Source organism: Neospora caninum, chromosome XI (assembly GCF_000208865.1).
Source record: "Neospora caninum Liverpool complete genome, chromosome XI".
Classification (NCBI taxonomy): Eukaryota; Apicomplexa; class Conoidasida; order Eucoccidiorida; family Sarcocystidae; genus Neospora; species Neospora caninum.
In genome coordinates, this window is record NC_018397.1 from 4,803,643 (window position 1) to 4,829,968 (window position 26,326).

General features: G+C 57.1%; 5 protein-coding genes across 5 annotated transcripts; 2 read left to right on the forward strand and 3 right to left on the reverse strand.

Annotated features, from left to right (window-relative positions):
* Positions 1 to 1,698: 1,698 nt before the first annotated feature.
* Positions 1,699 to 8,288, reverse strand: NCLIV_058740 (hypothetical protein; the record flags this gene model as incomplete). The annotated part of the gene is made up of 11 exons (XM_003885430.1): positions 1,699 to 2,266; positions 2,595 to 2,682; positions 3,221 to 3,443; positions 3,829 to 3,975; positions 4,561 to 4,693; positions 4,970 to 5,034; positions 5,386 to 5,440; positions 5,729 to 5,809; positions 6,243 to 6,480; positions 6,769 to 7,094; positions 7,240 to 8,288. 11 exons carry the CDS (start codon positions 8,286 to 8,288, stop codon positions 1,699 to 1,701), a joined length of 2,973 nt encoding a protein of 990 aa, XP_003885479.1.
* Positions 8,289 to 13,336: 5,048 nt separating this feature from the next.
* NCLIV_058750 (putative dynactin subunit 4) lies at positions 13,337 to 15,388 on the forward strand (the record flags this gene model as incomplete). Its single annotated transcript, XM_003885431.1, has 1 exon — positions 13,337 to 15,388. One exon carries the CDS (start codon positions 13,337 to 13,339, stop codon positions 15,386 to 15,388), a length of 2,052 nt encoding a protein of 683 aa, XP_003885480.1.
* A 2,049-nt stretch (positions 15,389 to 17,437) lies between these two features.
* On the reverse strand, positions 17,438 to 18,604 carry NCLIV_058760 (conserved hypothetical protein; the record flags this gene model as incomplete). The annotated part of the gene is made up of 1 exon (XM_003885432.1): positions 17,438 to 18,604. One exon carries the CDS (start codon positions 18,602 to 18,604, stop codon positions 17,438 to 17,440), a length of 1,167 nt encoding a protein of 388 aa, XP_003885481.1.
* Positions 18,605 to 21,097: 2,493 nt separating this feature from the next.
* On the reverse strand, positions 21,098 to 24,326 carry NCLIV_058770 (conserved hypothetical protein; the record flags this gene model as incomplete). Its single annotated transcript, XM_003885433.1, has 2 exons — positions 21,098 to 21,343; positions 21,948 to 24,326. The coding sequence occupies 2 exons, from the start codon at positions 24,324 to 24,326 to the stop codon at positions 21,098 to 21,100; spliced, it is 2,625 nt and encodes an 874-aa protein (XP_003885482.1).
* An 893-nt stretch (positions 24,327 to 25,219) lies between these two features.
* On the forward strand, positions 25,220 to 26,299 carry NCLIV_058780 (hypothetical protein; the record flags this gene model as incomplete). The annotated part of the gene is made up of 1 exon (XM_003885434.1): positions 25,220 to 26,299. A coding segment is annotated over one exon (1,080 nt), but the record flags the coding sequence as incomplete, so codon positions are not given.
* Positions 26,300 to 26,326: the final 27 nt, after the last annotated feature.

The following is a 26,326-nucleotide window of genomic DNA, read 5'->3' on the forward strand; positions in this document are numbered from 1 at the left end:
TCTCGCGTTTTCGCATTGAATTTGCAAAGTTGCAGTTCCCTGTCTCCGCAAGCTTCAAAAAGAGTTAGGCACATGCCACTCCAGAGCCTGCTCAGGTAGCCAAGAAAGAAATCTAGGCCGGCAGCTCCTGTTTACTAAAAAACGCGCTTCGCGTATGAAAAGAAGCGGGGAAGAAGTTTGGAGAGTTTGTAGAAGCTTGGAGAGTTCGTTTCCGGAACTCGCAGCAAACAGCAGACACAGACAAATGTCCTGCCTTTCTACACTTGAGGGAGAGAGGCAAGGAAACGGAGTCGTGTATACACAAATTAGTGCCTAGGATCGTGTACATATATATTTATATATATCTATATGTGTATATATGAATTCATGGATATATTTAGTAAACATATTGACGCCCATGACTGAGTGGCTAGAGACATCGATATGCCGATCCCTTGTAGAGAATTCCAGCTAAAGACACCAGGAGATATCGAAACGACAACGACTGCATACAGTCTTACATCCACGCGTCTGCGCCATGAGAGCTGCGGAAGATGTTCGTGAAGATGCGATCCTCCAAACATAGTTCTGTTTCCGGGTTGCATTTTTCACGCTGTGCATCGACAAAACCTGATGCCAGTTGGTGAGCTCGTGTGCTGTGGAGCTGCAGTTTCGCCCCTTTCCGTGCCTGGTGTACATTCCCCGCTGGGGCATATACGTAGGTGGTCTAGTAAAAAGAGGTTCTTCAGTCTCGTGCGGACTCGGAAATTGAAGAAAGGCGAGCGCACAAACTCGCAGCAGCGTTACGTTTTTCCCAGAGCGCGGCCCCAAACAGGGGCTGAACGGACGAAGAAAGAGTCGCCTATCCAGGCATCTCCTTTCCCCGCTTCGCCCGGAGTGACTCTGTGAGGAGGCGCTGCGTGCTTGCTCGACACAAATGCCGGGTTTAGAGTGAAAAAAAATGGCAACGTCCCCCGCGATACCGTGCGGCTCTGAAACCTTTCAGTTTGAGACACAGAGTGCAGCGTCGAAAACGCATCAGTTGCTGGCCTTTCCCTTTCGCGAGCGACCGCGAAAGCGCGGAGAGACTGCGGGCCAGAACATCTCCGAAGGAAAGACGAGGAACCGGGCTGCATTTCTAGAAACAAAAACGCTGGAGGCGTGAGCTCGGGCGTAACTCTTTAGGAGGTGAGGCGCGAATGAGAGCACTGAAGAGCGGCGCTACTTCGATTCCTAGTGAGGTGCGCGACTCGTTCTCCACTGGTCGGAAGTCTATGCGTGGTCTAGCATTCCGAGACAGAGGTTTTTGGCATCGCGGGAGTTCCTTTTCGCGGGTGTCTCGGGAGAGCGGCGAAAGCCCCGAGATCGCGGCGCTCTGAGAGCGGTCGGCGAAAAAAAGGGAAGGCACGCAAGCGAAAGGGTTTTTAAAAGCGCTGCTCTTGAAAGGCGCATGCTAGGCGGACAGCGGAGGCGAGACGTCGCTGCACACAGCGTTTGGGGTTTTTAAAATTTGGACTGCAGTAGGAGACTCGAAAACTTTCAACGTTCGAGTGTCTGTACCCCATGAAAGCGGAAGGCAGGCGCCTCCCGCTTCTTTAATCGCTTCGCGTTTCGTCCCCTGCGTTCCATGTTCCAATCTTTTTTTTCTCGCTGTCTACCCTTTCTTTGCTTCGCTCTCTCTCTCTCTGCGACAGACACTTTGTGGGCACTCTGTGCAGACTAGGAGGCATCGAGCAGCTGAGGCAGCGACACGACGGCCGCTGCGCGCAAGAAGATGTACGCGACGAACGTCAAGAGCGAGAACATGGAAACCCAGAGCACTCCCCCGACGTTCTTCAGCAGCTCAGCGAGACCGTCTCCGGCACCGGGAGGCTCTGCGCTGAAAAGTGCCGGGGAAAACAGCCCCTCTCCGGCTTCGAACGGCCTCAGTCCGCCAGGGACGGCGCCCCAGAGGAAATCGAGGCCGGTGGGGAGCACCGAGAGCGGCCAGGAGACGCGGAAAGGCAGCGCCGCTAGAGCCAGCAGAGCTGCGGTGACCGTGTACCCAGCTGTATGGACACCGGAGAGGAGGGCAGAAACCAGGGGGGGTGCCAGGCAGAACAGCGAACACCACAACAGAAGGATTTCGAGAACCACGCGCCGCACGCCGGTACCCGAGGGACGAGGCGGAGACGTCGCCTGCTTCCGACCTGGCAAAAGAGAGGGGGAACACGGATAGCTCGCAGCCTGGAAAAAGAACGTGAAGCAGTCCTGCTTGTAGCCGTCGAAGAAGTTGTTCAAGAAGTACCTGGAACGCGAACGCAAAGACCGCGAATCGACGCCGAACACTTGGTACAAACGGGGACAAACACCGTAAGAAGTGTAAATGCCGCGACGCAACGTTCAAAAAGCGGAAACTCCAAGAAAAACAGGGACGAAAAGCCTAGCTGCGGCGGGATGGCCGACAAAAAGCCCAGACAGATCCGCGGACCTTCCCCGGTAGAGGCAAGCCTTTGCGCGGAGTGGAAAACGTTTCCTCGAAAAAAGCGACTTTCCAAAACACGTGCCTTGTAAGCATGCACACAACGTGCCTCAGCTTCTTTCGGGGCTTCTCAGAGTGAGAGAAGGGAGAGTACCTGATAAGGGAATTTCGAGCGTCGCTTAACGCTCCCCAGCGGCTGCGCACTCCAGTCCGCGTGAAGTCGGTCTTGAGAGCGGGAGTGCCTGAGAGACAAAGCACGCCGCATATGGGTTTTCAAGTGTTAAAGCCCTCCGTTCTCCGTCCATACTCAGAAGGACATGGCCCGCAAGATCCACAGACACGCACAGCGGGGCGGGGCGCGCGACTCCATATCACACACAAGCACGGGCGTCTTGGCGTGCATGGCGTTGTGCATAAAATGCATAGACACAAAGATATGCACGAACGGAAATACACACACACACAACTATATATAGAGACTGTACGAGGTCGGGAGACCCGACGTAAAAGTCCACTTTTTGTGCGGCACTTTCTAATCTCCGCGACATCGACACAAAGCAACAGATATCTCCTCACGAATGCGCGCGGACCTGTCTGAATCTGCATGGTGCCCGCCGCAAACATCCACATACACAGAGTATACACTTGCATAAATATATATATATATATATATATACGCATGTAAATGAACTTGCATGTGCGTCTATGAGCGTGCACCTAGTTTTGTGTAGACACGTGCGATTCTGGTTTCTGTGCGTGTGGCTCCTGTCTGGGATTCACCGGAGTAGAGAAGAGAGAGAGCGTCTGCGTTGTCTGTCCAGAGGTTCCGGAAAACTTGGTCGCCTTCCGGAGGCGTGAAAGGGAGGGGTGCGAGAGGCTGGGGACCTGCGTCGTGGACCGCCTTCTCTGCTTCGCCTCTGTCGCTCGTTCCGCCTTTGCGGCGCGCAAGGCGATCGGGGCCCTCGAGGAGAGAGCCTTGCGAGAGCAAGGAACTGGAGGAAGTCTGGAAAGAAAAGAAAAGCAAAAGGACAAGACGGAGAGAAAAACCACCCGGGGGGCTGAGAAAAGGCACAACCCAGGCGCCAGAGGACAGAGATACGTGTCGTCAGGAGCGGGAAGAGAGCAAGGGAAAAGGAGAGAGCGGAGTCAAATCCAGGTGTTTTCCTCGTCCTTCCGTCTACGAGATACCGCCTTGGGTTTCTGCAATCAACTCAGACCCCTTCGTGTCTCTTTCCTGGGGCTTAGGGTGTCTCTACAGTCAGCTGCAACAGACGCCGGATCCCGCGCGCGTCGCCATTTACTCGTATTTTTTGCATATGGGGCGAGCCGGGAAAACTGGATGTTCGCCCCATAAGGACAGAGACAGTTGCCGATTCCATCATCCTCACCTGAGGAGAAAGACGCGCAGGGGTGTAAATGCGCGTCGCGAGGACTTGGGCCAAGACGCGCTTTCCGAAAACGCTCTCCACTACGTTCGTTCGGTCCAGGCAGTCGATGCAGTTCACTCGAAACACGCCCCGCTGGAGGCTGTACACCTGAAAAAGAAAACCGTTTCGAAATCTGGTGCACAGACCGTCCTGCGGTTTCCGGCTGGACTTCCGAGCGTCTGCAGCCCGACTTCTGCGTACGTGGACATGTATGCATCTCTTTATAAAGGCAAATCAGTACATCCATGTAAATATATAGACATAAAGATATGCAGTACACATATAATATATGGAGACGCATATGCACATGGGAGCCGCAGGTTAACAGCCAGTCGAGAGCGGCAGGGCGAGGGTAATCCGGACGAAAATGATCGGAAATGCACAAATTGACGACGAGATGCATGCAACGTCTTACACACCAAGGTGTACACATAATACGTGCTCGCTAACAGGCATCCACATGCGCCACAAGATCTGGAGGTTCACATGTCCATCCAGGTGTCTGTAGTACACCCGCGTCAGGTGCGGGTTTCTGCGGGGAGTCCTTCTGGGCAAGCGTGCGCAGAGACACGGAGAGTCTCTTGCGGTCCCTACCTCCGTCTTTTTCCATCCGGGCAGAGATCGGAGCGGCGCGTGCCAAGAAAAAAAGGATTTCCCTGGGACCGACTCGCCGCTCGCACGGGCGTCCGATACCTCGTCGCCCTCTGAGGGCACTGTACAGACAGCGTGAAAGTGCCGCTGTTGCTTCAGCTGCTGGTGCACTTGATCGAGGAGACGCGAGAGGTTATGCCAGCGCATTTTCGAGCATTCGTGGTGAAAATCGAACCTGCGAAGCGAGAAGCGCAGGAAGGAAAACATTCAAGAAGCGAAGCGTCCACACGCGGAGCCCAGAGAGCGAAAAGGGAGGAAAAGAGACACCGGAAGGGAGGCAGATCGGAGCAGGGAGCGCGGCAAAAGAGTGCGACAGGCAAGCAAGCAGCAACGAGCAAAGCGACTCAGAGGGAGGGTAGAACCGCAAAGCAGACATCACAAAACGGGAAAATAAAAGGACAGAGAGACCCAGAAGTGAGGCGAGAGGAAAGAAATACAAGAGAGAGCGTACCAAATGAAGGAGAGATCCTTGGATTCCTGGTGGGCGACAACGCGCTCAAAGAGATCGCCCAGAGGCTGAGAAAAAACAAAAAGTATTCGAACATCACGTTGCCTAGGGGAGGGCCGGGTGAGAAAGCTTACAGTACTCTTCCTCCCCTTGACCGCCACTATCGTGGTGAATTTCTCCCTCTTTCTTTATATATACATATATACATATCTATATCTACATCTATCTATATATATATTTGTATATGTAGATATACACTCATGGATGTATACGTTGGGTGCGTAAGCAGGTAGCGCGTTCTCACTCTACCGTTTCCTATTTGCCTATGAAGATCGTGCAAAGGCTCCATCTATTCGCCCTCTTCCCGTTCTCCCCCTTCTCGTTTCTCATAGTTCGACATCAGCGAGTATGCTCTGTACCTTCTCCCTCCCCTTCTTATTGATCAGATTCACGACGGTTGTTGGTCCGTAGTTCCTGCACACCACAAAGGCGAAACCAGATCACCGCACTATCCGCGATAATGCTTTCCTCCCAGAGTCGCATGCAAATGAAAGACACAAGAGAGAGGAAGAGAGAGAGGAAGAGAGATAAAGAGGGAGAGAAAAGAGGCGAAGAGAGGTCCAGGGGAGCAAAAGGTAGGTTCGAGAAGACACAGCTCTAGTTCGAGCAAGGCAGAAACGCTCAGGATAAACGGAGAGGTCGAGATGCATGTTCGTCTGCGTCTGGATTTGCCTGCGTGCAGACAAACGCAGGCAGACTCACTTGAGAAGGCCGTCAAAGTGGCGAGTAGCAGCCGCGCCGTTTTCCTCTGCCGCTCCCACGATGCACGGTACAGGTGCCCACCTGCGTGGCACAGCGGGGATTCGACGAAACGAAAAGGAATCGAGATTCGCAAACACGCAGGCATGGTTCAGTCTGCCTTCCTCGCTCTCCCGCTCTTCCCTCCTCTCGCAGAAGACAACACCTTCCCTCCTCTCTCCTCTCTTTCCCCCTCCCTCCTCTCTCCTTCTCTTTTCCCCTCCCTCCTCTCTCATTCACTTTCCCCCTCCCTCCTCCCTCATTCACTTTCCCCCTCCCTCCTCTCTCATTCACTTTCCCCCTCCCTCCTCTCTCATTCTCTTTCCCCCTCCCTCCTCTCCCCTTCTCTTTTCTCTCCCCTTCTCTTTCCTCCTCTCTTCGCCTGGTGTCCCTGGCAGTTGCCTCTCACATTCCTTCCGCTCACACAGGACACGGGCCGTTGCGGAGAATCCTGTTGGCTCGGTTGTGCGTTCCTCACTTGAGTGTCGGCGTTTGCTTCCAAACGAGCGGAATGGAGCCGCGAATTTGGACGAAGGAGAAGACATCCACGCGCCCGTTCCCGCGCGTGTGGACGGCAGGCGCGCCTCTTTGCGCCAGGCGCTGCGAGGCAGGCATCTCTTGCGCAGAAGGGAAAGCAGGGGAGAGAAGCGGAGAGGCGCCTCGAAAGGAGTAGACGAGGAGAAGCTGCTCCGTCTCCACCAAATTGGACGCGTTTCCTGAGAGAATTGAACCGCGAAACAAAACACCCACACACATACAGAGCCGATGACCGGGGGCGCGGGAAAGCGCGAGAGGCCCAGGGGGAGGGCGAGAGAACAAACCAGAGAAAGAGAGAGAGGAGACGGCGCAGCACACCTGAAACCGAGGATGAACGAAAGAGGGGGAGACAGGCGAGCGCGAGGACGGACCAGGAGATGCAGAAGGAGACGGAAAGAGGCTGGGCCAATATATACACTGACGGAAGAGAAGGAAAGAAGAGCAAGTGCAGAGCTTCTGAAGGCTACCTGCCGGGTTGATTCCGCGGCTGTGGAACCGAGCGCCTGCTCGACTGCTGTCTCTCCGCGAGACGAGGCACAGCTGGGTGCACGATTCGAGGGAGTACGCGAGTACGCCTACGCCGACGTAGCTGGAGGGAACAGAGAGACGGGGGAGCGGCGAGACAGCTGAGGCGGCTGCGAAAAGGCCTTCCGGACTCGGGAGCGGCGCGCGCAGCCAAAGCCCTGCGCATCCTCGCCCGCCGAAGTCTAGAGTGAAGAGAGTCATGTGCACGAAAGCGATATCGGGGGAAGACAGCAACGGCATCTTCCGAAGCGACGACAAGAAGAGAGGTCTGTTGAGCGCGAAAATGTCAGGCGAAAAAGAAGTCCCAACGCGGCCCAGAGACACGGAGGCGCGGCAAGCGGGCGGGTCGGGAGTGACGGGCTCCAGCATACGTCGGGGCCCCAGGCGCAAGAGGCACTTTGAAAGCGTCTTACCCCTGGATGACTTGCGCGCAAAACTGGACCGCCTCGGGTGTCTGTTTGGTGATGGGTTCGCAGAAATGTCGGTTGCAGCTGAAGCGGTCTGTCCACGCGTTGCCCGCCGTCCCCGTTTCTGCCGCCTGCAGAGGAGGCAGAGACGAAACGGAAGAAGCCGGCGACAGCTTCCCTGGGCCTTTCTCGCCGTCTCTGTGCCGCGTCTGCGCCGCCCCAGGGTCAGACGGGAAGGCCCCGCCGAGCTGGATCTGCAGGTTCTTCGTCAAGTCCAAGGAAGGCGAGAAATAGAAGCCTCCCTCGCAGAGGCCGTCGCACAACAGGGTCAGCCACTCCTCCGCGACGGCCTGGTACGGTGTACGTACACCTGGAGGCGGCGGCGCCGGCTGCTCGCTTTCGATCGCGGCGCCCGCCGGACTTGAGCTCGCTGATCCTGGCTCCGCGGTCTCTTTCCGCTGGCGCAGGCCCGCGCGACCTGTGCTGGTTTCCGCGTGCGCGTCGCATCGTTTCGGGTCGGAAAGGGAGGCGGATGCGCCCCCGTCGCGCTTAGCGGTCTCCTCGACGATGCGCGCTGCAGGGGCGGTCGTCCGAGAAGTGATGGTCACAGTCGCGCCGACGAGGAAGTTGCTGCTCGACTGGAGGAAGCGCCGGCGGCGAACGGTCCGCGTCGCGAGCGAGAAGACAGGCGAAGAAGACGAAGGGGGGACTTGGACGAGGTGGAACGCGACGATTTGGAGCAACGGCGCCCGACCGAGGAATCCCAGGAGACGACAAGACGCAATGCAGATCACGTACGCACAACCAAAGATCTGAGTGACTCCAAAGAGCCCGTAGCACGGCACGCTCGCCTTGGGAGAGGAGACAGAAAGGGGAGAGCTCGCGTGAGAAGTCTGTGCCGCAGCCTCCGCAGCAACAGAGAAACACCAACTCGCTGAGGACGAGGAAGAGCACGAGAAAGTCAGCTGGATACGGCTCGTCAGAGAACGGAACTCGAGCCTGTCGTGGTGGATGTCGCACACGAACGGCGGCGCAAGCACGGCCGCTGCATCCATTGTGGCGGTTGTGGAGGCAGCTTCGGCCGGAGGAAGACGTGCGCCCGCGAGCGGGGAAAACAGAAGGCGCGCCCGCGAGCGGGGAAAACAGAAGGCGCGCCCGCGAGCGGGGAAAACAGAAGGCGCGCCCGCCTTCGGCCGGAGAGGCGGCGACCAAGAAATATTAGCGCCGAGACAACGGACGGAGTCGGAGAGCGGAACCAGGATCTAAAGGAGCGCCGCTGGGGAGAAGCGCCGGCGGCAGAGAGGGCGTGCGACAACCTGGGGAATCAAAACGTCAGAAGTGATCTGTTTTTACCAGGGGAGAGCGTTTTTGGGTGGCTCTTCAGAGCCGAACAGAGAACTCTTCGTAGTGCGCTGCGAGGGAGGTGGGGAAGCGCGAGGGCCTTCTCTCTTTCCGCAGAAACAGGCCTATATGAAGCATCTCAGGGCGGTGCCGGCTGGCGTGTTTTTTTGTCTCTATCCCAAACGAGCAACGCAGCGGTGGCGGGTTTTCCGTGCGAGGTCCCGTCTACGGGGGAAGTGAATGAGCGAGACAAGCATTCAGTGCCTTCTAATTCCAGAAGAAAAGACTCCGACCACGCGAGAGCGGGGAGAAAATACGCGACCTGCAGGCCTCGTCCCTTGTTGCACTGCCTTCATTCGACTCGACGCACACCCCCTTTGCAACGAAGATGGGGCGGGGCTTTCAGAGAGGCCTGAATTGCCGGAGTCGAGTTTGTCCACACAGCTGCGCGGCAAGAGAGTTGCGAGGGCCGCTCTCTCTTATAGGAGGACGAGAAAGCAATGCACGCGGCGAAGATGGAGTCGAGGAAAGAAAGGAAACTCGTGGTGCGACGACAGCGCGAATCTGCAGAGCAGGGGGCGAGAGGCAACTATTGAGGTTTCTGGCGAGCGAAGCCCGAGGCAGGGAGCTGGACTGAGAGTCGCGCGCCTGGCTAGGCTCAAATTATACGTTTGAGTGGGGAATATCCAACAGCCGGTCAAGGAAGAGTGCCTTCTTTCTTCCCTTTTTTTCCTTCGTGCCGTTTTCCTCGTTTCCTGCTGGAAAGAACTCGGACGTCTGCGCGCGCCGGAACATCTCAGCGGACGGGCACGGAAAGAGATCGCGAGTTCGGCTGGCCAGGGAAACCAAGGGGCGCGGCGATTCGGCGTGAACGCGCGCTGGAGTGTTTTCAAGACAAGGCGGATTTTGGAAAAAAGAAGGAACACGCACTCGAAAAGACTCAATCGGAGCGCGGTGCCTCAGACAGCGAACGGGTAGCGGAGAAAAGAGCGCGAGTCGCACACGGTCGCACACTTCTGCGCCATCAGCAGCCGGGGCGCGGTGGCTTTCGGCGTAGTCTCTCAGGACGCGATCCCTGAGAGAGAAAGCAACTTGTTGAAGGAGAAAGGAAGGAGCGAACATGCGTCGGAAGAACCCTCGGTTCGGACGGAAGCTCCGAGCCTCCCATGCGAGGGGGAAGGGAGGAACGGCAGACAGCCTCTCGTGAGAAAAGCGAAGAGAGCCGCACGCTTGGCGAGCGACAGCGAACAGGACAGAAAGGCCAGCCATATGGGAGGGGGGCGCTGGGGAAATGTCGAGCGGAAGAACAGCTCGGCGAATTGCAGCTGCCGGTGACGACACTGCAAGTGCGAAACGTGAACTGTACGTACACCCGGACAGCAGCCCCGATTGAAGTTCGTGAGTCGCTAGGAAAGAATCAGGCGAAAGCCGTCCTTTTCGTGTTGTGCCTCGCCTCTCGCCCGCTGCCTGCATTTGTCGTCCGAAAAGATCGGCCCGCAGCGAGATGGAAACGGCCGCGTCGTGTCCACACCGTCTCTTGCCTTCTCTTGCGGTGTCTGCGTGACAGCTGACTTGTTTTTCGCTCAGCTTCTGAGCGCTCGTGGCGTCGAACAAGCCCCCGCATCGTTTTTTCGTAACAACGGGGCCTGCGTCAGATCGTGCTCCACTTCGTCGCCAGGACCGACCCTCCCTGTCCCTCGATCTTGTCTTCTGTTCGCTCCGTCTCGCACAGGCCGTTCCAGCGGTCTCGGTATTCCTTGGCTGCTGTCTCGGAGTGTCCGTCGCTCTCCTGATCTGTTTAGAGAGGACGAGAGCTTCCAGGGCTCCGCGACCCGACACACGTTACCCGTCGACTCCTCGCGACAAACGCTACAATCCTGTCAAGACCGGTGACTCCCGTTCGCGTACGGCGGAACGCCCCTCGCCACATTCGTGGAGCGCATCGTACGCACTGTCACACTTCTCATTTCCCACTGATCAAGTTGTCTTCGTGCTTGCCGTTCCCCGAGCTCTGCCGGGGCGCACCGCGTCCTTCCTGCGTCCCCGGTGAGAGGCTCCTGCCGCGGAGTGACGCTCAGCGCGAGCAAATCAATGTAAATGAACAACGGCCACCCACTCGCTCGGTAAACGCAGTCCCCCCGTTTCTGAAGAAGATACATGGCTACTCATACGCACGTTCTCTGGTCGCGGCGTCCGCAGGCGAGCTGGAAAATCGTGACATTGACGCGAAAGAAGGTGGCCAGCTTCCGAATCGGGTAGTGAAGAAGTTTCTGAGGATCTTTTCATAGACACGTTCGTCATTCTTCTTCAGAATACAAGCACTTGGTTCCCATAAAGGAGACAGAATCTCTGGCTTCCCCCAGCGACATCTGTTTCGCCTCGCTGAGGACACAGTTCAATTGCTCGAGTGCATCTCCTTCGCGCCACGCGGCTTTCTGGGCCTGAGTGACGCCAGAGGCCGCGCGGACGTTCCACCGTGAGAATGCTGCGACCGGCGCACCAAGGTAGGTGAGAGGAACTGTTTTTGGGAGTATCTACAGCGCATCAAAGGAGAGACAGTCACGGTGCCAGGGAAGCGAACACGTGCTGGCCACCATCTCCAGAGTGCCTGCTGCCTTTGCTTCCTCGTTGGTCTTTGTCTCCCTGGTTCTTCAAATTTAAAGGCTCGGGCCGACTCAAAGGAAAAAGCTCTGCTCTCCACAGGCCTTCCCTCTGACCTCCTCTTCAGCTTCGCGGCCGCTGTAGCGGCGGAGAACCGTGTTGACGGGGAGCATCTCCGTTTTCTCGCGTTTTGGACTGCCCAGCAGCGAGGCGCGCCTCCGGTCAGCTCCTTTTCTGCTTCTTTCTGCTGTTCGGACACCGCCTACGGTGGCTGGCCCGGTGGAGCACACAGGCTCCTGCGTGTCTGTCTTTATATGAGACTTGCGTTCCGGTTCCCCTTAAAAACAGCAGATCAAAATGAAGATGGAAACCTGCAGATGTCTGAGCCCGCTCTCCCGGCCAGAACCGCAGAAGGCGAGAGGAAGGACCAGCGAACGCGACAGAGACACGAGGTGTCTCCGTTTTCTTGCGGCTTGGGCCGCCTTCCTCAAAAACCCCGGTCCGGCGAGGCGGCGTGTTCTGCTGTGTTTTTTGTCTGTGTTTTCGTGCTCCGCCGTTTTTTCGGGCTGTTCAACAGGGAATGCGTTGTCCGCATTCTACGTTTTTTCCCTCCAGGAGAGAGGAGCCTGCGCCAGCATTCCTTGGTCGTCGCGGGGTTGACCGAGGGTAGCGTCACGCTCCTCACGTCCGACTACCGGGCTCTTCACGTCCCAGCAGCTCTCCTCCCTGGTGCGTCGTTTGCTCCCCGCCCCTGGCTGTACATACACCCAGTGAAGCTTTTTTTGATGCTGGCCCATTGAGGGCAGTTCCTCGTCCTGGGCACCTTCGCTGGGGAAAATCCGCTCCCGTGAAGACCGTGAGACCAGTCACACGGTTTGCCCAAAGGGCTTTGTGTGTCTGTCTCGAGCCTCGCGGCTTCCTGTGAGGAGCTCTTGTGCCTCAAAACCGAGTCTGTCCTCCCCTGAACCCCAGCGTCTCGTGTCGCTCTGGTCTGTGCCGGCAGACGGACTCGAGGTCGGAAGCATCCTTCACTCGTCCTTCGCTCTCGACTGTGCCGCCGAGGCTTCTCGGGTTCAGCAAATTCTCCAGGTAACCCTAAAGCACAGGGCCGTCGAGCAGCAACGGACGCGAAAGGCTGTGGAGGACACGGTAGCGCAGACCGGGCGTTTCGTTGCCACGGTCGTGTGGCAAAAGAGGACGGCGTGCAGCGCTTTCGAAAGGGTGTATCTCTGTATATATCTGGGCGTGCATAGACAGAAAGAAGTGCGCTTGGCAAGGGAGAAGAGAGAAGAGAGCCGAAGGCGCCCAGTGGTGACAAGAAAACGTGGCCTGGAATGGCGAATAGACAGGAGACTGCGTCCGAGTGCACCCCACTTTCCTTTCTCTCGAGCGCGCTCCGACCGTCTTTTCCGCTGCTGTCTGTCGCAAAGAGACAGCCGGAGACCTCAAGCTGCGTTGCTGTGTTTCCCCGACTCCTGGCGTGAGCAGCTCCTGGACGAGGTGTCCGTCGAGCTCTCTCGGGAAACGAGCGCCCGACCGAGTTTCTCGCCTCTGCCCCCCAATTCACCCAAGGGCGCGCGACTGTCTCTGAGGAGTTTGTCCGGCGAGCCTTCTCCGCCGAGTCTCCTGTCTCCTTCCGCGGTGTACGCGTCGAATCGTGTGACTTCTCACGAAAGTTCCGTTCAGAGCTCGGCATCCTCTGGTGGCCCAGAGCACAGATCCCCTTGTCTCATGTTTTCCTCTCAGCCGCCTGCAACTCTTGAATGAACGTTCCCCTCTCCTGCGCCCGCACGGAAACTGCGCCTCGTCCTCCGGCCCGAAAGACGGAGAAAGAAGTCCGCCTGGCGACGGGACCGCTCGCTCGCCGTCTCGGTGTCGTCTGACTTCAAGAGTCTCCCCTTTCTGGCTGTGTGTGTGTGCGGCCCCCTCTGCCCCAGTGTTTCCGTCGTCCGACTGTCTGTTCGTCCCGCACAGGAGAGCGGCGTTCTGTTGTTGTTCCACTTCTTTCCGTCTTGTTTTCGTTCCGCGAACCTTCGTGAGTCGCGCGCGTTTCCCGTCCGGACCTCGCCTCCCAAACAGGCCTCCTGTCCGTCGGCAGGCTTTCCTTTGAGGTGTCGAGCGGTCTCTCGTCCACTGCCCGATCTCCAGCTGGCGTCTCGCCATGTCGGACTCCGACAGCGACGTGAGCAACGGCCCTGCCTCGGAGCTTCCGCCGCTCCCGGTGCCTCCGCCGCTGCCGCGCGCACCGACGTCGCTCGGGCCGCTTCCCGAGACGCGGCGGCCGGAGGTCTTTTTGCTTCCCCAGACCCGACAGGCAGTGATCCCCGTTTCGCGAGCGTACGTCTGTGACGCGTGTCGGGCGGTGCGGGGCCCGGAGGATCTCTCGGTTGAAATCGAGTCGTACTTTTGCCCGGCCTGCCTCGACGTCATGCCCCAGACTGAAGCCCTCGCCTGCAGTTGCCGCTGCACCAAGTGCTTCGACTGTCCCCGCTGCTTCGCGACGCTCGGCGTCGTGCGCGAGCCGCGCGAAGCCGCGGAGACTGGACGCGACGCAGGCGAGGCGCTCGCCGCCGCGAACGCGTTGGTCGCCGAGGGCGCCGCACCGACTCTGGGCCCGCAGCGGTGCGACAGTTTGTTGTCGATCTCGAGCGAAGAAGACGCAGAAGAGGCGGAGCGCCGGTCGGCCGGAGGGAACGGCGACGGGAAGAGCGACGCAGGCGAGAAATTCGAGTACGTGTTCGCCTGCACAGCCTGCAAGTGGAGCTCGAGGCCGCTGGACATGAAGAGTCGGGTGTCCGCGCTGCTGCCCGCCGCGGGGACGGCGGAAGAGCGCGGCGGGCGCATCCGGCGGTGCTTCAGTCCGATCTTCGAGGCTCTGCAGGCGGCGGCGCAGGAGCGGGAACGGACGCGGCAGCTGGAAGCGCGAGTGAAGCACAAGGCGGTCGCGCTACTCTTCGCCGCAGCCGCCGCGAGGGGCAACTTCCCGGGGCGCGGCCTCGGCCGCCTGCAGCGGGACCGGACGTGGCGGGTGGCGGATGTCGACGAGATGCTCGCGAAGCGAACTGCAGAGATCGCGCGAACCGACATTTGGGCGAACGTGCGGCAAGACGGCCAGCCGGCGCCGCAGCGCGTGAGCCTCGCGGACCTGGTCGCAGGCAAACATCTCGCGCCGACTCGGGAGGTCGTTTCGGAGTTCGACTGGAACCGCCGCCTGCAGCAAGACATGTTTCGCGAAGACGCGGAAGACGCCGACGAGGACTTCACGGCCGAGGAGACGAAGGCGCTCGAGCCGCTCAACGCGAACCAAGTGCTCGTCGACCGCAGGACTCCAGACCTCGCCCCCGTGAAGGTTCCGGACGACGTCTGGGGCGGCGTCGGACGGGCGCGGGAAGCGGGCGGCGTCGACGAGGCCACTGTGGACGACTTCCCGACGGTGGAGCAGCGGCTGCGGAACCCGAACGCGACCGTCGTGGCGGAAATGAGCGGCGCGCTACTGCACCCGACCCGCAAGCGCCTCCTGACGCGGCAGTCGAAGCGCTGTCGCGTCTGTCAGAAGTTCGTCGTGAAGAGCCAAGTGAGTCCGAACGCGGTGCCTCCGCTGCGCTTGAACTCGGCCGCCGCGCTCCTCCTCCCGCTCATGTATCCGCGCATCCGCGACGGCACCGGCCTCGAAGGCCTCGTGGATGTCGAGATCGGCGTCGTCAACCCAACGGAAGTGCCCATGTTCCTCTCCTTCCATTTGGCGCACGGCCCGGAGGAAGACGCGGCTCAGGCGCGGGGGCTCACGGAGGCGTCTCCGCGGGAAGGGCGGGAGCCCAGTTCGGGGAAGGCAGGCGAGGCCGAGAGAGGCCTCGCTTCGGAGCGACAGTACGAGACGGTCCGGAGGAACTGGCAAACGCTCGACATCTTGACCAAGAACTTTGACGTGGCGCTCGATCCGTACGACGAAATGCTGGAGGAACTGAACTCTGAAGTAGAAGAGCTGAGAGCGGACGACGACCCCACGATTGTTCTCGCCAGAAAAGGCAACACCGTCTTGCTCAGGCTCCGCGTTCGCGCCAAGAAATGGGCTGTGCACCAGGTCGGGGCCTGCTGCATGACCGTCGACGTCGCCGTCGCGGACGACAACCCTGTCCGCGTGTGCTACGTTCTCACTCTCGGCAGAATTGCACCCGCGAGCGAGCCGGAGCTGGTACGCCGCGAAAGCCTCTGAAGCCAGGGGCGCAACGAGACACAGACCCCGCGCCTGGCCGCCTGTCGATGTGCGGATGCTGTAAAGCGGCGCGATTTCTGCGGCCAGCATGCGGCAGCCCTGCGGCCTTTTTATACGGGTGTCTCGCCGCGCCGCACGCGACGCGGTATCTCTATAAAGCCGAGTGCGGAAACGAGCGATCTGGGGCGAAAAAAAGGGGTGCATGCAAGCGGGAAGGGACCCGGCCCTCGCCTCCAGTTAGCAGGGAAAGCCAGAAAACGCGCATGGAATCACCGACGTTTGATCCACGTACATCGCTGGATGCACGGAAAAACACACGGCGCGCATCTGTGGAACGACACACAAGGCCACGTCGTGGAGTTACCGAGGATCAGTTCTCCCCCCAAGACACACGCTCTCCCGAAGCTGGGAGGGCTGTCCCTTGACGATTTCAGTGTAGCGGATGCAGCGCAGGGGGAAACGTTCCAGTTGGCAGTCTTGCTGTGTACACACATCTTGTGTTGCTCAAGAAATATGCATGTGATCTATAAATGGATCGTAGTGCTGCGTGAGCGTGAATCCGTCCGCGATACTCGAACACGTGCGCCTGCAGCTACTATGAACAAGTAAGAAAGCCTCGAGGGGGGTTCGCTGGTGCGCCCCCACGAGCGTCTGGCGGCAAGCAGGAAACATGTGTATCACGTGGAAGTGACTAGTGGAGAGAAGCTGACGAGCTACGAGGCTCGCAGAATTCGGCTTCGAACCGCGATGGTCGCTTTCCAAACTCCTGGCGGTTTCCGTTCACGCGGTAGACACGGTTCTTCCTCAAGCCGTCCGGTCGGGCTTTAATATACTGAGCCAGTATTTTCCAACGAGAAACAAGACAGCCCAGCGGCTATCTGTGATCACCTGTCTCTCCAATGCCCAACGAAACCCACGTTTGAAACCCCCTCATCTGTACCTTCGACGACACGCCCAAAGAAGAAGCTTCTTTGCGGCACGAACGGAAGCACGCGACGACAGAGGACTGGTGAGAGTCCGCTAAAGCGCCATCACCTGACCATGCACATGTCGCCCTTTCAAATAGTTGATCGCAGGAGCAAAAACGGAAGGTGCGGGATCACAAGATACACTCTTTTTGAAGCAGTTTCCCGTATTCTCTCTTTGACCGACTCTCGTCTGCCGTCGGGGACGCTGTAAACTCCGTACTGCTCTTTCAATCATCAACAGTTCATGCTGAGAGTGTCCCATCGACGGTGACGTCGTCGCGAGTATGGAATCGAAAGTGTATTTTTACGCAGATGGCCTTTCCTGCCACTTATGCGTGCGCACCACACCCTTCTTCAGATTTTCTCGAGAATCTCGCCCGCGGGAACTGGTCAGCTCGCAGGGCTTCAGATGTCTAGGAAAAGTAGACGCAAGGCTCTCCAGGATTGATTTGCCCTGGTGTTCTCCTCTAGAACCTAACTCTGTGGTACACCATATAAAAAAGTGCGACAACCTGGTCTCGCATTCCGCTCCAGAAAAGAGAGCAACCTTCCCACAGCCCCTCTCTACAGCTACGCGTTGACTGGCTACGAGCTTCTGTGCCCCTTCGAACCCGGAAAGAAACAACGAATTTTGCAGTCAATTTGAGTTCTTCCGCAACTCGCGGGGCTATTGGAAATTGCGAATTACGCGGGTGCGCGCACCCACAAAAAGACACGTCGGTCTCCATCCCCCCCGCGCCACCTTGGCTCTTGACCCTGAAACAACGAATGACGCTGACCTGCCTTAAAAAGAACGGACCTCACGGCGAAGCAAAAGACCGAGACACATATCAGGGCAGCCTTTGCAGATCTTATCAAATGGCCCGCCGTTCCTCTCTCAGAAAAGCACGTCCATGATAAAAAGAAGAGTGGATGAGCACGTACGCACAGGCAGTAATGCATAGGATTACCGGTACTATATGCATATGAGGCCGTAAGACAGACCACCAGAATAAAAATGCGAGAGAATGCGATCGCCCCGCTCCACACCGTCTGGTCACTGCAAAACGGCGGCTGTCTTCTCTAGGCGCGCGCGGCTGCCTTAATGCTCCTTAACTAACATGTCGAAAGCAGCTGCGCCGGAATCTGGGAATAAGTCAATAAAGTCCACGGCTTCGGCCATATCCGGGTCCCAGTCCTGTACTGGAAGGAGCGGGTTCGCCTTCTTCAGTTCGATCGTATCGCTGTGGCGGGGCTCGTAGTCCATGAGGCGGCGTGCACGGAAGATCGCTTTGTAACTGCCGTCATCAAGACGCTTATGCGTCACAGAGAAGTCAGCCGGACCCTCGCCGCCGCAGTCCGATCCCATTGCGGACATCTTCCTAACGAACTTGTCTTCCGGATTTTTCACGTCGATTCGAAAGGCCTGTCGAATTCGAATCCAGTAGTACTTTGTTGCTGACGGATCGTCACTGAGGTATCTGTAGTGAACGAAGCACCTTTCTGGGTCCCAGGTGAGGCGGAACAACGGCGTTTCCGCTTCTACGATGTCCTCAACATCGTAGAAGCCCATGCCCTCTCTGTCTACCAACTGTGTGAGAAACGTCTCATACGGAACGGGTTCGAGCGGAATGGGTTGCTCATTTGCCTCACCCTTCGCAAAATGGACTTCGACGCGTCCTACGTAACACGGCGGTGACTCACTTCGGCAGTACCCCACCCAATAGGAATTGTCATCCGCAATGCACCCTCTGGGGAGGTTGAATTTTTGAAGGTGGCGCTGCTTCTGCTTCAGTATTTCAACAGCGTCGCGTCTGCTCTCCTCGTAATCGATGACGCCTTGGTGTTGGACATGGCTGTATGTGATTGTGATCTTGTCAAGGTTCACCAAGCCGAAATGCGTCCCGTCGTAGAGCGTATCAAAGACGACGACGCAATTCTGCAGATCGTGGTAATACTCTAAAAGGACATCGTACGTGGCTCCACCCTTGAGGATTTCCATGCTTTTGTTTCCCAAATCAACGAGAGATTCTCGCATTTCGGGAAAGAGCAAATACTGCATTACAAGCATGGACAGCCCCTCACTCAAGAGCCGCCTCGGTGCCGCTCCCACCTGGACGCCTTCACGCGGCGCATCGGTGCTCGGCACATTTTCCGCAGCTGAAACCCAATCCATGGCAAAGGAAAGTGTCTCCGTTGCGGCCAGCAACACCAAGGCAACGCATCCCATCTGCGGGAAGACCGAACGCCGAGCCGACAGCCACTTCATCTTTTCACGCAAAGGAGACGCGCCACTCACCAGGCAAAACTCAAAACTGCGTGAGCCTTCATCCCTCGGCAACCCCTGCTCTAGGTACACATGACGAAGTGAGGCCTTAAAACAAGTCTACGAATGCAGCTGACTAGACTGATCACGCGGTAGAGACTTGGGAGATCCACAACAGGTTGAACTGCGCCCAAGATGTGGCCAGAGGCTTCGATGACGAGCTAGCAGCAAGGAAGAAAACAGAGCCATGGAACTCGAGACGAGCCACGCGTGCCTCGGGTTACACACAACCGGGGAAAGCCAGGGGAACGGGTTTACCGAGAGACACAGAGATGGGAGACGGATCTGCTTGGGAAGAAAGAAAGCTCAGAGACGGCGATTTCGTGGGCGAAGCCAGCGAGGCGGCACAGCGAGACCGCGAGTTCCTGCAAGAGAAGGAGCAATCTACGCGTAACTCTTTTTCTGCCGCTTCTCCCGTCATGAACATTCAGTTGGTTATCCGCGAGGAACACCACTATCGTTGTAGCTTAGCGGATAACAGTCAACGCAGAGTCACTAGCTAGCAAAGTGGGTCAGTTTGAGACGCACGGTCACGGCACCAGTGCAAAAACGCGCCACGGAAATCGACAGCCTAGCGCGTGCCTGTTCTTACGCTGTTGGGTGTTGTGCCATCATCCCGCGTAAAAAATACCCGAGAGAGTGCATGCGTTTCGTACGCTCTGCGCAGAACCGGCACAGGACAGCCGAAAACGTCAGAACAAACGACGACCAAAGCATGGTTCATTTTCAGCTAACAGCTCCCACAGACAGTCGTTGTCTGCGTTTCTTGTAGAGGGAAGGCTCCCAGGCTGTGTATTTGCGCATTTTCTATCCCCTTCTTTGAACGACACCGTGCCTCTCGGGGTGGTTTGTGCGGTCAGTACTAGCGGTTTAGGACGTTTCGGCCGGCCAGGCGTCCCTTTCTGACGTCGGTTTTTCGTCCTTCTGTGCGTGTTTGTTTTCGGAAGCTTTTCTGTTTTGCGAGGCCTCTCTTTTTGGCATTTTCCCGGCCCAACAAAATGTTGCCGTTTATGTCTATGGGCCTGCTCTGGAAGCTCTTCCCGGCGTTGGGCCGAGACAAATGCAGGTGCTACTTCCAGTATATTGGAACATCCTTCGCTTGGGGAGCAGTACTTGTGACTCTCGCCGGGACCAAGGACTACGCGGAAAAATTCACTAAGCCGAGCTTTCTTTACAGAAGGCATTTGAGCAAACTTCTTCGGACCGGGCAAATTGACCAGGAACGGTACAACCTCCTCCTCACGGGTGCAGTCCACTAAGGCGTTGTGTGCCAGTGAGTTCCGGTTGTCGTGTACGTCCTTCGCAAGTCCCCCATACGGGGGGATGGGGTTGTCCCGTGTGTTGGACGCTTTAAGTAGCCGGACATGGCGGATCTCGACGACAAGCGAAGCAGGTGACCGAGACGAACTTCCCGCAGGAGCGACACCGTCGTGCGTACGATATGTATGTGCGTATCTAGGAATTTTGTTTATGCAAACATAGGACAAAAGATGGTGTGCTTGAGTTGACCAGTTCAACTTTGTTCTGGGCCAGCTGCGGACTCGTGTCACCGCCATCGAGTGTGTGTTTTTAGAAGCCTTTTATCAATTGCTAGACAGTGGTGCATCGTGTCTCAGTGTTGCCACTTTAAGGTCGCATGCAACGCGGCCGCTCCCGGGATGATTCGTGGGGAGTCGGTCTACCGTTTGCGTGGTCATTAACTGAAATCGCCGTGTTCAAACCACACGATAATGCTCCACTGAAGCGCCGGCGTCGCCGCAAACACCGCTCCTGTGTTGCCTCGCAAAAGGAAACCGCCACGCACACTCACCGTTCGAGAAGCACGCGTAGTCTTGTGTTCCATCAATCAGACTTACAGGGAGCCGGTCGCCGCCGTCTGTACAAAACCGGCAAGTTTGCCTTGCAAGCTTCGTGGATTCGGCGCACTGCATCGAGTTGAAGAGTGAACTTTGTGCAAACTGAACCGGGATGGCTGGTGGCCGTCAGTACATGCACCACGATCTGTTTATGCCAGCGAGCAGCGTAGGTACAGCCGTTGTCCATCCGACCCAGCTCTGGAGAGCCGGGACAAACGGCAAGGCGTGAAAAAGGTACATGTGGCACGAAATGCATGCACGCAGCGTCGCTATCGAGGCCTGGGTGTGTTTTTTTGCCGTGTCATAACGGCGTTCACCACGTGTAGATGAGGAGCGAAACGCTCCACAGAACTGGAGAGGACACCTTCGGCAGCAGCGCCGCCTATGCCTGAAGAGTGCTCAAGTAGGAAAGCGTTTACCGAGCTCATGGGTGCCTCACACGGGAGCAGTTGCAAGTATTAAGATTGCACGGCAAGGTACCTGGAAAAGCACAGCACGTGTGTGTAGGGCTTTGTCGAGGGAAGGACGCGACGAGTAGCACGTGCCACGCTCTGAGCAACCGTCGCGCCTCGCTGGCCAGCTAGTCAAAACTCTTTAGACAGAAAGTCTCTTGCATCTTTCGGATGGCCTTTTTGATGGAGGAATGCGTCGCGTAGTGCAGCTCCCGCTGGACGTGTTTAAAGAAGAAGAGGTGACAGAGACATTGAGAGCACAACAAAATGTCGACACCTTCTACGGGGAACCAGGGCGTCGACGGCCCCTGGGACAGCAGCGCGAGTAGCGGGAACGGAAACAAGTCGACGAATGCGAAGGAAACTCCTGCAACCTGCACAGGAAAAGTGGAAAACACGAGTTTCAGTGGCTTCAACAGTTGGTCCCCTACACACACTCAAAGTGCGATAAGCACCGTTGCTGATGTACGGAGATTCCGAACCTTTCTCGCCGTGCAGGACTGGAGGCTACATTAGCTTCCAGTGCAGGGATACCAGATGCATGGAATACATAGGCTTCATTGCGAACGCAACTGCATTGTGAAGTCTCATTCTTTTATCACAGCGAAAAAACGGATACGGTGGGGCCGTCCAGAGGAAGAAAAGGCTCCTGGCGACGTTTTCGAAGACAGTGAATTTGCAGGGCGCCTCTGCTCGGTGGCAAAACGTCCCCAGTTGGTTAGACGCAAAAAATACATTAAATAGGCAGAAAACGTGACACGGCGAACCACGCGCAGCATCACCGTTTGTTTACTTGCTCCGTTGCAGGCGAGGGACTGGAATGAGAGAGGTAGGCTGCTGTGTACTGCGTTTTTGTCTCCCGGTGCACTAGCTGCCACATGAGCCACGTCAACACGGCAAGCATGCCGAGCTATCCGAAGGAAAGAGCCTGTGGCTTCCCGCAATTTCATTTTCCCCATTGGTGGGGGTGGCGCTTACCAACCAAGAAAAAGAGACTGTAGCCTGGGAATCTCTCTTCTGCTGGAACGTTTCTTCACTGGTGGCGAGGGAGAGCACCACGCAAAGGCAAACAAGCCGAAGGAAGAGGTAACAACCAACAGAAAGGCCAAGCCAGTAAGAGGAAACTCGGGCGTAGTCAGCGCATTGGGATGGCCAACCATGGCCGTCACCCGCGGCAGCAGTCGACGCCCGCAGCGTCGCCCTGCCGTAAGTGTATGGGTCCAGGACTGCTCCGGATTCGGGAGCAATGAATTCAAAGGCAGACAGTGGTGTTTCCTCTCTATGGGAGACTGCATTTATTCCCTCTTCACGACGAGAACTGTATCCGCCTATCTTTTTCGTGCCTGGCGACGACAACTCTTCCGGGGAAGGCGGGCCGGCTGCAGAAGACGGAGGCAGTGCTTGGAGCGGACCGAGGCACTCTGCTGGATACGAAGGTCCACGACCAAAGAGTAGGGACAGGAAAACGAGAGATAAAACGCAAATGACGACACTGAGGAAAAACTTTTGCCTGCCGTGGAACGCCCCGTTGGTGGCGTAGTTGTAATCGCTCAGAATGCCACGCAGCAGGCAGAGAGCACTGATCCACTGCACTGCCGCTAGGAGTCTCCAAAACGGCAGCAACTGTGAACTTCCTCCCACCGCCAGGAAGGCTTTCGACAGCAAACGCTGATCCGCTTCCAAGGCCATTAAAAGCACGAGGAGGATGAATGCGCACGCGGCCACGAAATATGAGCCCCACCACACGAATGTACGGTTTTGCATGTAGGTTGCAGCTAGCTCGAACGCTGGCTCCTCATGTGTATCGAGTGAGTCGCCACTGCAAATTTCCCCTGGAACGCCTTCCCGAGTTTCGAGCATGTCCAAAACACCACGGGCGTTCCTGACCGTCTGATGGTGGGGGGAACCAAACACCGTTTGGCAGCACGAATCGCTTCCATAGGGTGATAACGAGAAGTGGAGACTAACTGGGCCCTCGAAACAGCGGGACCCGCCCCATTTGCTACCGTCGACGTTTTCTGCCCCGGCGGACTGTTCCCAGTCTTCCACTGCGTGGGCTTTTGACGATCTGTCGGCCGAACAACCCAGGAGAGGGTTCTCAGTACCCTGGAGCTTCCGTTGCTCCCTCCTGGCTGCCGCCGCCTTCGAAATAACATGCTCCCATGGCTCACCGAAACCGCTCAAAGCGGTCAGAGCTGTGCCCTGCCACCCTCTCAAGATCCATTCCGTATCCAATCCGTCTTCAGGGAACCGCGTGGGCCGCTTGGCAAGCGCTCGTGTCCGGCGGCTCCGCGCAGCTCTGCCCGAATTCAGCACTGACTGCAGCCGCAGTGCCCGACAAAGCGCGAAGATCCTCACCGCAAAATAGAGATATACGATCAGGAGGATGAAAGAAATGAAGGACGTGGTTGACAGACAAGTGCCCACAATTCGCCTTGTCCACGGAGCAAGAAACTCTGAGACAAACTGGGAAATATGCATTTTCGCCGAAGAGGCGAGCATTAAACAGAATTCCTTGATGCTCTCCGCATGAGGGGGCTGACGGTTTCCGTTGGTGACAGTGGCAACCTCAAACGGGGGATGCTCGCCGGGGGCGAAGCTGCTTGTACCATTTTTGAGAGCGGCGCGGCGCTCGCTCTCGACCCTCAAGTTCTGCTCGAGAAATGAAGTTACAGACAGCTGTGGACCCAAACGTGCTGCAGGACCGACTCCTGCCAGACGATATGCCTGATTCTCTGACTCCCGGCCGCTCCCGTCTCGCGCTTGCTGACTGAAAGCGGGCTGGTTCCCTGCAGCAAACGGCGCGTGAGCACCATGTAGGATAGGAGACTTGTCTGTTGAGATGGAAGGGTTTCCGGTCGAGAATGACGGTTTCCCCTCTTTTTGACTCCTGTCATCAAAAACCACTACTCTCTTGGCTTCGGGTCTCGCCGGAAACAATAGATGCCGATTCGTCCCCGGGAATGAGGTTGGGAACCCGGAGCCAGTGTGCCGCGTTTGCTGGCGGCCCCAAAACCCTTTTTGGGCAGCAAACAAAGGACGGCGCCTCTCTGGAGGAGAGCCAGAAATGAGAGCCTCATCCACAGAGTTGGGACGCGGTTGAAGGTCACCGTAACTCAACGTCGCCACGTCGCCTGTGGACCCTTCTCTTTGAGGCAGATTCCCGAATTGATCGTGACCGGACGGAGCCACAAATCCGGCAGTAAACTTTGATGAAAAGTAAGCCAGCAGAAGTGCCAGAAAAAATCGGAAGGTTGTCCGTGTCAGGAGTTCCCGAATCCCTATTAGAACCGTGCGGCGAGAGGCCCAGCGGCTGCTAGGTTCTTGCTCACCGGCCTCCGTCGTTCGAGACACCATCATGTGCGGGAATGTCGGGCCATCACGACTCCGAGAAGCGAGCGATAGCCCTTGCGCAAATATGACACTTTTTCTGTACACGTCGCAGAAATGGAACCCGTCTGTTCATCGTGAAAAGCTCGGCCCCACGGAGAAGACATGTCCAGTTGAAGCTAGCGTTGGTAGGCCATGTGTCCTGCATACTAGCTGTGCCTGCGAGGGAACTCCATATCCATGCTGTCGTTCACAGGGCGGGAGGCCGATTGAAGAAGATTTTACTACTCGGACCGACATACGTTTTAAGAAAAAATGCAGAGGAACATGGCCGAAGCAAGGAGAAAAGGAACAGGCCCGACGCCGCAGGCGTTCGCCTCATGTAGCTGTCTTGACTCGCCAAATGAGCGGATCCATCCGCGCTCGCAAAACCCTTCTCCTCTCCCCCACGTTTTTTCCCTGCATGTGCGCGGCAGTAAGCTTCGAGGGACGGGAAGCAAAAGACCTGGGGCAGAGGATCGTGGACAAAATTGGCAAGGGCATGTTGTGGTGCTCAAAATCATTTCAAAACTGCAGAAAGTTCTGGAAAAGCGGCTGTCTACCATGTGTGCGTGGAAGGCTGCTGCATCGTAGAACCGCGGACGCCGTACCGGCCAATCGCTCTCTCTACCTTTCCGGCTTCGCCGCATTTCGACTGCAGGAAAAAGCGTATTATAGGCGCGCCCCCAAAAATTTGGAATCTGCGTGTTCTGGTGTTCGTGAACGGATGGTCGAACCGGAGGCGTTTAGCTGTTGCCATCGGTGCGAGTTCCTTCGTAAACGGGGGACCGAGAATGCGCGGCGAGGAGGGGAGTGCATGAGAGGAGGGCGACAGTGTGTCGGCACAAAGAGGCTGCTCTGTGCATTTCCGACCGGCCATCATGGAGAGTCCGCAAAGTAGAGAGGGCGTCGCGGAGAGTGGCTGTCCGGACAGGCAGGAGGTTTCCCAGCAGAATGTTCGGGGCAGTGACTCGCGGGCCGTCACGTTAAAGCCCGCGTTTGCCAGCCCGTATGCCTTCTACAGTTCGTTACATGAGCGCTATCTGCTTCACCTCAACGATGATCCTTTCTCACTGGAGGCGTTCATGACGCAGCATTTGAAGATGGGCGGTGCTTACTGGGCACTAACTGCATTATGGCTGCTAGGAAACGGTAGCGGAGCTGGACCTTCATCCAAGGCGGGGGACACGAAGAACGCGTCTGTCGCGTCCAATGCTTCTGTGTTTCTGGAGCGAGAGAGGGAACTCTGCGACTGGGTGTTGTCCTGCCAACATCCTTCAGGTGGATTCGCTCAGGGGCCAGGACAGGATCCTCACATTACCAGCACGCACTACGCTCTCCTCCTGCTTGTGGGCATGAATAAACTTCATCTGGTCGATACAGCTCGAGTTGCAGCCTGGGTCAAAAACCTAAAGACTCCAGCAGGGGGTTTCAAGGGAGACGAATGGGGAGAATGCGACACACGCTTCGCCTACTGCGGTGTCGCTTCCCTGACCCTTGTGGGTCATCTCGACCGGGAAACAGCGAATGAAACTGCACTGTACGTGCAGAGATGCAGGAATTCTGACGGAGGCTTCGGGTGGATTCCCGGGGGAGAATCGCACGCGGCCTCGGTTTTCTGTTGCTTGGCTGCTCTAGCACTATCTGAAGGTCTCAGCTGTGTCGATAAAGAGCAGTTGGCGCTGTGGCTCCTCGACAGACAAGTTGGTGGTGGCGGATTCAACGGACGCCCCGAAAAGGCTCCCGACGTCTGCTACTCTTTCTGGATTCTTGCTTCTCTGTGTATTCTGGGATACATGGACTGGGTGGATACCAAGGGTCTGACGGAATTCATTCTCCAAGCTCAAGACGACGAAGAGGGAGGCATAGCAGATAGACCGGGCGACGTCAGTGATGTATTCCACACATATTTCGGCATTGCAGCACTCAGTCTAATGCAAACCGTTCCAGGCATACACAAAGTACACCCCGTTCTGTCTCTACCGTGT